The 11,690-nt window shown below is 42.0% G+C and overlaps 1 protein-coding gene across 3 annotated transcripts in view; it reads right to left on the reverse strand.

Annotated features, from left to right (window-relative positions):
* The window catches only part of PAMR1 (peptidase domain containing associated with muscle regeneration 1), a 111,972-nt gene that overhangs the window by 50,042 nt on the left and 50,240 nt on the right, over nt 1-11,690 (reverse strand). For all 3 annotated transcript variants that reach the window (XM_069091429.1, XM_069091431.1, XM_069091430.1), the window contains exon 4: nt 3,897-4,011. In XM_069091429.1, coding sequence (XP_068947530.1) covers nt 3,897-4,011 — 115 coding nt within the window. The remainder of the gene's footprint in view (nt 1-3,896; nt 4,012-11,690) is intronic.

Below are 11,690 nucleotides of genomic sequence, written 5' to 3' on the forward strand. Positions count from 1 at the left end.
TATCTATCTATCTATCTATCTATCTATCTATCTATCTATCTATCTATATCTATCCATTCATATATCTATCATATAGTTAAATATTATGCATATAATATATATATAATACTTGTAGATACATATGTTACTATCATGTTATGTTCATGTATATGCACATGTGTTTGCATGTATGTGTGTATACATACATAAAATCTTATCTTCTATTGTATTTGTCAAAGCAGCCAAGGGAGTAGTGGATAAAATGCCAGGCCTGACGTCAGGAAGACTCTTCCTGATTTCAAATACAGATTCAGACAATAGCTGTATGGCCCTGGGCAAGTCAATCCTGCTGGCCTCAATTTCCTCATCTGTAAAATGAGTTGGAAAAGGAAATTGCAAACCACTCCAGAATGTTTGCCAAGAAAACCCCAAGTGGGGTCACGATGAGTCAGACATGACTTGAACAAATGAACATGATTGTATTTGAGTTTATTTTATTAAATATTTCCCAGTTACATTTTAATCTAATTCAGGTACTGGCCAAGTGTTTGAAACCTCTGATCTAGGCCAACCCCATTCATTATGAAGTTGGAGAATCTGAAAGTCAAGAGGTTAAAGTTACCCAAGGTCACACTAAGTACTAAATGTCAGAATCCTGAACTAATACTTGCTAGTTGTGTGACTATGGGTAAGTCACCATGGATAAGAACCCAAACTTCAAATTCTTCATTTGTTTAAAAAAAGGATAATGATGCCTGTGATACTTACTTCACATGATTTTTGTGAAGATAAAATGAGAGAAGGTACATAAAGTGTTATATAATAAAGGTCAGCTCTCATCACCTACATCACCCAACATAGCAGCTCCCATCACTCATCATATGCAAAGTGCTTTCCTCATCACAATGCTGTGAGAGAGGGAAGACGTATTTCACTGACACTAATTTAATTCCCAATTTAAGTGACATCCATTCCCAGACACTGCTACTAAATATCAGAGGACTTGAACCCAGAATTCCTATCTTCTTTCCATGATTCCATGCTGCCTCTATTTGCATGCCTTCTCATCTCAACCAGACCACTAACCCATACTATTTATCATATGTAGCATCTTCTTGCTTTCTTTCACTGTATCAGACTAGGCAAACTACAGTTAAGAACAATTGTGTTTTTCACAGAAAGCTAGTCAGAATACCAGGGATGTTAGAGGATTCAAAGCTATAGTTGTGGTGTGGCTAGCTAAATAACAAAAGAGGGGCAGGAAGCAAGTCACTCAGTACTTGGGCAAGAATGGGGAGGGGAACCATGGCTTAAAAGAGAAAACACAAGCCACCAAAAAACCCTAAACCTTGGCTAACAGCCCGCACCTAAAGGGACTCTCTGAGGAAGCCTCCATTACTTTTGTTTAATTTAGAAATGAAACAGAAATCCTTCTGAGACAGCTGCTTTCCTGCACAGTGAGAATGCCCCCATCTGCTCCTCATGGGATTTGGAGACACATATCTACCAAACCAAAATGAAACTTAAAATGTATGTGGAGAAGTCACCAGGAATGAAAAGAATGGAGGCTTGGGCCATTACAGTTATCCCCCTACCCTTCCTGAGACATGCCAGCAGCCTGGGAGAGGAGACACCATCTATTGCAGAACAACAAAAAAATGGAAGTGAAGACTCCAGGAAGAAGATAAATAACCTAGAAACCCCAGCACGCATGTATCAACCCGGGCCTGCCGTGCTGGGCTCCCAAAGGAGGTACAGCCAGAGGAAGATTGATTTGATTTTGGCAAGGGCTGGCAATATTGCAGTCATTAATGAAGATGAAGAGGTGCTCTCCGAGCTACACACACACACACACACACACGTACACATGTGCACATACACATATGCACATGCTTACACACACAAGCACACATGCATGCACACACTCACACACATTGCTACCTATGTTCTGCAAGCATGGATATTCTAGCTCTCTGAAAGGAGACAGAGAATTATGACATTTCTGCACCTGTTCTTTAGCCAACAGGAGCCAAGGTCTCCATTCCTTCAGTCCTTGAGCCTGAGACAATGAAAATAATAACTACCCATCTGTACCAGGATTTAACATAATGCAGATAGTCAGCACTTAATACATATTGACTTGGATTCACTCGATCTTGTTCTATATGTTGGTACCATACTTCCATATGATTAGACTGCACAGTGTATTACAATGGAAACAGTATAGAATTTAGAATTAGAAAACCTGGGCTTCTCAAATGCTGGAGAGGCTGCAGCACAGGACTGGGCTGCATCCATTCGCCTTGGCTTCTCAAGCTGGTGATGCATTGATGTGCGGTTTTTAACATCTACACTTATTATCACCTAGCAGGTTTGGCCTCACAGTGGGGCAGCTTCCTACAGCCTGAGCCAGCTCCCCCCACATATGCCACACTCATTCCCATTCCCTGACTTAGACTGCCACTCCCAGACTAGCTCAGTAGAGTGGGGTCAAAACCCAAGGAGTTCCAGAGTGATGATTGAGTGAATGAGGCAGGATCATGAGACGCAGGCTTTAAAGGTGGAAGAGATTTCAGAAGGAAGCTATTTAGTAGGAGAAAGCTGGTCTGACTCCCCCTTATTTTACAAATGAAGGAACAGAGGACAAGAGAAGTAAATGATTTGCCTAATATCACACAGCTACTAAGTGGCTGAGGTACATTTGAACCCAAATCTTCTGACTCCAAATGCAGTTTTTAACTACATTATGCTAACAGGATCTGCTTTGCCTATTAGCTGACTGCTTATTCCAAGGCACAGACCATCACCCTTCCTGAAGAGAACCCAGGAGACAGAGTTTTGCCCATGTCTTCAAATGGAGAAGAGGCATAGGGAATATGGACGACTCCATAGAAACTCACCATCCTGGACTAAGAAACAAGAGACTTGGTGGCTATGCTACCAAACCATGAAGAGTGGAAGGAGACAGAGAAAAATAGAGAGAGACAGACAGACAGACACAGAGACAGAGACAGAGAGATACAGAGAGACAGAGGGACAGAGACAGAGAGAGAGGCAGACAGACTCAGGAAGCCTTGAGTTCAAATATGATCTCTATTCGACTCAGTTTCCTGTTCTGTAAAATAATAACACCACCTACCTCCCAAGGACAAAATTAAATAATTTTGGTAAAGCCCTTTGCAAACCTTAAAGTGTTATATAAATGCTAGCTGTTATTATTATTACTATCATTATTAGTTGATACAGTATCGGACCTGGAGTCAGGAAGATGAGTTTAAATATTGCCTCATGTACCTACTACCTACATGATCCTAGGCAAACAATGTCCCCTTTCCAAGCCTCAATATCTTCCTCTGTAAAAGGGGCATAATAACAGCACTTACCTCTATCTATTATGAAAATAAAGCTAGACAAGGCAGGTAAACTGATTTGCAAACTTTAAATGTCAGCTACTGTTCTTGTCAGTACACAATCATCAAAATAGTGACTCCTTCCTTAATTTCCACTTTGTTTCCTTCCCTTTTTAATAAAACTCTCCTCTGTATTAGTATGAGTTGCATGTTCACAGGTGGGAAGTTGGTCTCCAACTATTGGGGGTGACAACACTTGCAAGTTTCCTGAGGGAAGCAGGAGGAGTTAGAAAATCCTCCAAAATTTCAGTTTTATCATGAGAAGCTGTGACTATTGAAGTCAGAGGATCAATATTAAGTCAAGTTTAAGCCAGGATTTAAACCATAAAATCTTAGGGAATGAGAGGAGGGTTCAGCACATATTATCTTCTGTAGTTGTTAGGATCCTGGTGGGAACAGTTCTTTGCCTAGAGTCACTAGTCTCAACATGAACTGTTTCCTTCTCCTTGGCCGATCAATTGCTTCTCTGGGTCTTTGGGCTTCAGAAATTTGCCCTTGATTTCATACCTTAGCTGAATGATGAATCCAGGTTTGGCGTGAATGGTCCACTCACAGTGAGCATTCAGGGGATAACTTTCCAGTAGAATCTGCCCTTTGGGGACCCTCAGGACTTGGCCACACCCTGGAAAGAGAAAGTAGAAATTACATTAGGTGATGAACCAGAGGTAAGTTATTTGTAGGAAAGCAACGTAGAATGAGGAAAAGAAGTATCGTCATCACAATTCATATCAAAAATCTCCTTCCCTGCAATATCACTGAGAGGTAAGTAGTGAAAATATCATGAATGCCTCTGAGCCTCAGTTTGGGGATGAATGACTTATACAAAGTCATAAATAGAGCTGGTAAACGGAATCCTAGGATTTGAAGCCAGAATGTTAAAGGTTATTTAATTTAACCCTCTTATTTTACAGACAAGGGAACTCATTAAGGCTTTGGAAGGTTAAGTCAATTGGGACCAAGGTCACCCAGCTTTTAAGTGGTAGATCTGGACCTAAAATCCAAGGTCTTTCCCACTACTACCATGCTTTGTCTAGAGGCAGCTGGGTGATGAGTTCAAATTCTACCCCAGATAATTACTAGCTATGTGACCTTGGGCAAATTACTTAACCTATGTTTGCCTCAGTTTCCTCAACTGTAAATTGGGAATAATAATAGTACCTGTTTCCCAGGGATGTTGTGAGTCTCAAATGAGATAATATTTGTAAATTGTTTGATATGTTGTAGGTGTTTAATTTCCTTCCTCCTTTCTCATGTTTGGAAGGGGCCTCAGAGGGCATGTAGGTCCATCCATACCAGAACAACAATCCTGTACATATCATCCCTGATGAGCATTAATCCAGCTTCACTTGTTGATCTTCAAACACAGACAGCCCACAAATTACAGATACAACCCACTGCTCCACTTTGAAATAGCTATAATTATTACTTCTTCTACCCCCATATAATGAGCTAAAAACAGTATCCTTGTAACATTCACCTATTGGCCTTAGCTCTTCTCTCTGAGACCAAGGAAAACTCCACTTTTCCCCCCATTGTACAACCCTTCAGCTATTTCAAGATAGCCATCATCTTCTCCTTCTCCCTTATCCCCAAGCCTTCTCTGGGCTAACCACCCCAGATCCTTCAGTTCAAAGATGAGGCCCCTATGGCCTCACCATCTTGACCCCGCTCCACTTCTGAATGCACACTTGTTTGACAATATTCTTCTTAGAATTTGCCACACGCTGTGTGATGGAATCCTCCAAATGTATGGTTTCACCAGGGGAGAGGGCAGCATGAACACAGAAGCATTCTGCTGATACTCGGGAGCTGCTGTGTACTAAGCCCAGAAGCCTCTACTCACAGACAACACTGTACAATAAACAGCAGCATCGTGGTCATGATATTCACTTTAGATTGTTGACGCTTGGTAGGTGATGCAAGTATTCTGAGCCTCTCAGGACCTCATTTTTTTTTTCTGAAAAAAAAGGATAGATGACTTGCCCGAGGTCATACATATGGGGACTGGCATCATAAATGGTGCACATTTTGTGGTGGCAAAGAATTGGAAACTGAGGGGACGCCCATCAATTGGGGAATGGCTGAACAGGTTGTGGTATATGAATGGAATGAAATTCTATTGTTCCATAAGAAATGGTGGGCAGGCAGACTTCAGAAAAATCTAGAAAGACTTGTATGAACTGATGCAGAGTGAAGTGAGCAGAACCAGAAGAACACTGTACATAGTAACAGCAACATTGTTCTATGACTGACTTTGTTAGACTTGACTCTTCTGAGCAAGGCAAGGATCTAAGACAAATGCCCAGCCAAGCACAACCTGGTGGCTAGAGTTACAGAGCAGAAGCTTCAGTATCTTTATAAAATTAACAGAAAAACAAACTCGCATAGCAGAGATAGAAGCCTCAAAATGTCCTGCATAATTCAGCACATAAATTGTAACAGGACTGGAACACTATCACAGATGAAACTGGTGGCCATAACTACCCATACACAGAATGGAGATAAATGACTCCCCCTAAGTCATACAGGATAATGGAGGAGTCATGGGATTTGAAGCTGGGAAAGATCTTGGAGATATGGTCCTCCACTTCTCTGATGCAGCTTCCATTCTGGTGCAGGCTCTCATCACCTCACACCTGGGGTGTGGCGGGGTGGTCTGCTTTCCTCAAGTCTCTCCCCATTCCAATGCATCATCAATTCCAAGTGATTGTGCTAAAGCACAGGTCCAACCATGTGACCACCTACTCAATACCAGGGGCTTCCTATTGCCTTCAGGAGCAAGGGTAAAATCCTCTGCTTAGCATTCAAAGCCCTTCCTAACCCACCCACCCCCCAACCTTTCCAATCTTCTTAGACCTTACTCTCTACCAAGTACTCTTCAGTCCAGTCACACTGATCTCTTGGCTGTTTCATGACCAAGACACTCCATCTCTCATCTCTGGGAATTCTCTCGGGCTATCCCCCGTGCCTTCAATGCTCTCCTTTTTTTATCTCTGCCTACTGACTGTCCTGGTTTCCTTCAAGTCCCACCTAAAATCCCACTTTATACAATAAACCTTCCTCAACTCTTAATTCTAGAGCCTTCTCTCTACTATTTCCTACTTATCCTGTATACATTACTTACTTTGTATATACTTGTTTACATGTTGTCTACCCCATTAGATTGTAAACTCCTCGAGGGCAGGGATTGTCCTTTGCCTCTTTTTGTATCCCCAGAGCTTAACACTATGCCTGGCATGCAATAGGCATTAAATAAATGCTTATTCATTGACTGACTGGCAAACTGTGCCTCATCTGTAAATGATGGGGTTGGACTCCATAAGCCCTAAGGTCCTTTTAAGTTCAAAATAGTTAACATTTAGGTGCTACTTTAATGTTGGCAAAACACTTTCTGTATGTCACCTCATTTGATCCTCCCAAAAATTCTGTGAGGAAGGCACATTTGCTATCTCTGTTCTCATGATCTCTTGTTTTGCAGAAGAGGAAACTGAGGTACAGAGAAGAATGAAATCGAGTGATGAGTTTCACTTAGGATTTTATGAACCAGTCAATACCACCTTTCTCCCCATGCAATACACACAAAGAAGAAGTGAGATTTCCCTCCCCCAAGGGACAGGCTTGAGTGAACTTCCTCATTAAAAACAAAACACATTTTCATTCCTCTCCCTGGACAAGTCACATTCATCATTCCTCCCCTGTCTATTGTGGGGCTTATGAAATGAGATGCCACATGAGGGACAAAACAAGAAAAATGCTCCTCAGACACATTTGGCTCCCTTAGGAGCTGGCAACTCCACCAGAACCCAAGTCCATAAACCCCAGCTCTCACTCCAAACCTACTAGAAATGGGGGCATGAGGAAAGAGAGTCAGACTTGGAATCAGAGGACCAGGGCTTCTGATTGTTCTACTTGCCTCTTTGTATAACCTTGGGAATCTCACTTAGCTTCTCTGGGCCTCAGTTTCCTCATTTGTAAAATAGGAGGATTGGGCTAGATGTGCCTTTCTGACTGAAGTTGATTTTTTTCTAGGAGTTGTGGATGTTTTCCACTTTGGTCCCTCAAGATACAAAGTCACATCATCCAGAAACCTTTCTGCTCGCCAAAATCCAGGAATGGGCTATTGTAGAAATCCAGGTAAGAGGGGGAGGGGCAAAGAGGCAAATAAAGGTTTGACATCAGGTCCAAGAATGGAATGGATTGGTGAGTTCCCTTTTGCTGGCTATGTTTAAGCCGAGCCTGGACAGTTACTTGTTAAATATGTCATCATGGGTATTCCTTTTAAGTATGTACTGAACTTGTGATCACTGAGGTCCCTTTCAGCTAAATCCTATGTTAGGGCAGGCGCCATGGGAATAGAGAAAAGGGAACAGATGAGAGATGCTGTGGGAGTAGAAACTCCAAAATGTGCCAGCTGATTGGACATGGGGGTTGAAGGAGAGTGTGGAGCTGAAAATGACCCCAAGCTGAGGAATTGGGATGAGTGGAAGCATGGGATGAGGTGGAGGACAGTCAAACCTAAGCTCCCTAACTCCAAATCTGGGATTCTTTCTTCTATAATACCACTTCTCCTGCCATTAAGATGCAGCCCTGATTCCGGAGTCTGCCACAATCCTCCTTCCCACACTGAAAGAGAGGGCAAAACCTGGCCCCAGGATTGGTGGCAGCTTCCAAGCAATCTGAGACAAAGAAGTTACTTCTTGGAAATGGACTGGATGCAGGAGAGAGTTGGATGGTGTAGACCACGAGGTGTGTGTGTGTGTGTGGGGGGGGTGGATTCACTCAGAGAGAGTCTCCCTTTTATTTTTATTTTGGACAACGGGGCTCCTTTAGTTCTGTTTGTACCCTCCTCCCCTCTTCAAGGGACGGGAAAGGTCAGGAGTTTGGGGAGCCCTGAACATGGAGGCGGAGGGCATACTAACCACCTTTCTGTTGAGAGCCGAACAGTGAAAACAGCCTGTGTGTCCTTGCCAAGGAAGTACCAGTGGCCAACCAAGCAGGTGGTCCTGAGTCTGAAGAGAACTCTTGGATAAGTGCCTTCGAGGATGTGCTCAGATTTACTAATGACCTCTTGCTTTATAAATCGGGGAGGCTTTCTGGAGTGAGAAGGACAAACTCCTCTTGCTCTTACATCCTGCACACATCCTCCATTCCCAAGGAAGAGGGATAGCCCAACATCTTCCCTCCCCTATACAAATAAAAATAATGTTCCTCCTATCCCATTTCCCAGACAACTATAGTGCTGGAAATGTTCCCAACTCAAGTTTACACCCACAGCAATCAGCATGATTTTGACTCTTTCTTCCTTTGGGTGGGAAAAAAGGGAGACAGAGAGACACAACACACTTCTGCAGAGTATTTTTACATTTTTCTTCTCAAAAAGAAAGGGGGAAAAACCACAACCCCCAGGAATTTTTAGAAAAGAAAATCAGTTAGACTGAGTGGAATTTCAAGAAGGTAGAAAAAGTCAGCCTCAGTCCTTAGGTTTTTTTCCCTGATGCAGGAGTTCCTTCTAGTAAGACATAGAGGAACAAAGTTTGAGTTCTATAACCCACAAAGTCTTGTGACCACTCTATATCAAGGAGAGACTAATCCAAGGATTTATTCATTAAGCACCTGCTGTGTTCAAGGCTCTGCACTTGACTCCCCCCAACCCACAAAGACAAAAAATAAGCAGTCTTCCCTTGGGTTTACATTCTACCAAGAGGACAGTGTTGAGTGGAACATGAGATCTGTGTCTGGGAAAACTAGATTCATCTGGAGCAACGCTACCACTGGAAAGATGACACCGACAAGGGAGGTATCCAGGGTCCTAACTAGCCATCGAGCCTGAGGAAGCAGCAGGGAGATGGGAACTGACGAAAAGCTTCAACCATCTTACAAGTGGCCAGGTCTAGTCCAGCACAGACTGCTAAGGACATATCACAGACAGATATGTCCTCCCCTTTTAGAGACAAGCTAAAATGTTTTACTGTGGAGGACAGGCACTTGACTTAACACTGACTGCTGGGAAATGCAGACTAAATAGGACACACTTGCAGAGACACCACTCTATCATTTTCCCTGAAGGGATGTCTAGACTCACAAACCAGTTTAGCCATTTTTAAACATAAATGATTATTTTTTTTCTCCTTTGCTAAATTTAACCATTTTGACTGAATTGCCCCAACAGGCTGACAAAGGTCTCTTTATTCTGGCATGTTTTTATTTTTTTTTTAGCTTTGTGGAGGGTGGAGGACAGGGCAATTGGAATTAAGTGACTTGCCCAAGGTCGCATGGCTAGTAAGTGTTAAGTGTCTGAGGCCAAATTTGAACTCAGGTCCTCCTGACTCCAGGGCTGGTGCTCTATTCACTACACCATCTAGTTGCCTTATTCTTGCATGTTTTTAATAGCATTCATCATTGGACTCATAGATTATCATAAGCAATAAATTCAGCCCATCACTAGCATGGGCATTGAGACACCATCTGCAACTCAAACTCAGATCATTTCAGCAGCTTGAAAGCTACCTGACTTTGTGGCCTAAAGTAAGTCATTCCCTCAATTTAATTCCATTCAACAAACATTTATTAAGTATCTATTGTACAGCAGGCACTGTGCTAGATGTTGGTGACACAAAGATACAAATAAAATAATCCCTGCTTTCAAGGATCTGATATTCTTCTAAGAAATAATAATAATACTGACAATAACAATATCTAGCCTTATATATTGCTTGCAGGTTTGCAAAAAGTCTCACAAATACTCTTATTTTATAAATAATGTAGAAACATTATCTTAATATATAAATATGATTTTATGAATAAAATATTTCTCTCCAAAATGACTCTGTGAAGTAGGCACTATAAATATTCCCATGTCACAGAGGATGATACTGAGGTTATCATCACATTATTAATACACACAGCAAGTATCTGAGGCTTGATTTAAATTCAGGGCTTCCTGACTTCAGAACCAGTGCTCTGTGGTCTATATCACCTAGCTGCCTTTGAATATTAATAATAATAATAACAATAATTTAAAAATAACTAATATTTAAACATCACTCTAAAGTTTACAAAGTATTTTACATATGTTATCTCATTCAGTCTTTACAGCCACTCTATGGTGCCATTATTATTGTTTCCATTTTATAGATGGAGAAACTAAATCCTAGAGAGATTAAATGACTTGCCCAGCGTCAACAGCTAATAAATACCTGGGGCAGGATTTGAATTCAAGTCTTCTATCTAAATCCATGAGTCATACAACAAAGCATGCAAGAAAGAAGCCTAGATTTAGAGTTCGGGGTGCCCTCAGGTGTCACTCCATCCCACCCCTCTTGTTTTACAAAGGAGGCAGATCCAGAGAGATCACCTAGCCCAAGGTCACACAGGCTATAAATATGCGGTAAAGACACGTCTTAAACGAATCCAGTTCTGTGAGATGCTGCAGGAAAATAAACTTAGCTGAGTAAATACAAAGACTATACCAGATAACACATAGGAATGTCAAGAGGGAGAAAACAGGAATAAGCAGAAAAAGTGGAAGCCAGGAGACGAAGGTGAGGAAGGAATACATTCAAGAGATAGATGACCATCTGGGCAAAGGTTTGGAGGCAGGAGATGAACTGTTCCATATCCCAAACAACTTCCTGGCTCATTTGACTACAAATTAAAATGAAAGAGGAGGAGTGATATGAAAGAGGATTGAAAAGGTGCCAATCAGCATTTATTAAGTGCCTACTATGTGTCAGGTGCTGTGCTAAGGGTTTTCCATGCCAACTAAGGATTTCGTATTTTATCCTGGAATAGTCACTGAAAATTGGGGACCAGGGAAGTGATATGATCAAATGTGTGTTTTAGGGATACTGATTTGGAAATTATGATGGACTGAAGAGAGGGAGAGACTAGAAGCATAGACATCAATTAGGAGGCATTTAAAATAAATCCAGGAAGGAATTGGTCACCATGTGCCCTGGTCTTTCTGTTCTCCTCTGCTCAGGCTGCCTCCAAACCATTTGGGATGGTGGGGCAGGGAGAATGTTCCATCCCTTTCCCTTTTCCCTTGAGTAGGATGTTTGACTGCTCATAGGGTTTGAATGAGATGGGGATTAACAGCTCTGCTCCCTCTGATGAAATGGAGTACCACTGGATCTTACTGTCTGCCGTGTCATCCGGTACTGTCAGTTTAGCTAATAATCTAAGGACCCTCCTTCCCCTTGCTACAACCTTAGGACTTCCAGGATTTTGCTCGGCTGCTTAACTTTCTTTTAGGTGCTGCCTCCCTCAATTAGTAGGTGAACTCTTCAAGAGCAAAGACTG

This window comes from Petaurus breviceps, unplaced genomic scaffold (genome assembly GCF_028583685.1).
Source record: "Petaurus breviceps papuanus isolate PSGF00001 unplaced genomic scaffold, PetGlider_PUasm1.0 188, whole genome shotgun sequence".
Lineage (NCBI taxonomy): Eukaryota > Metazoa > Chordata > Mammalia > Diprotodontia > Petauridae > Petaurus > Petaurus breviceps.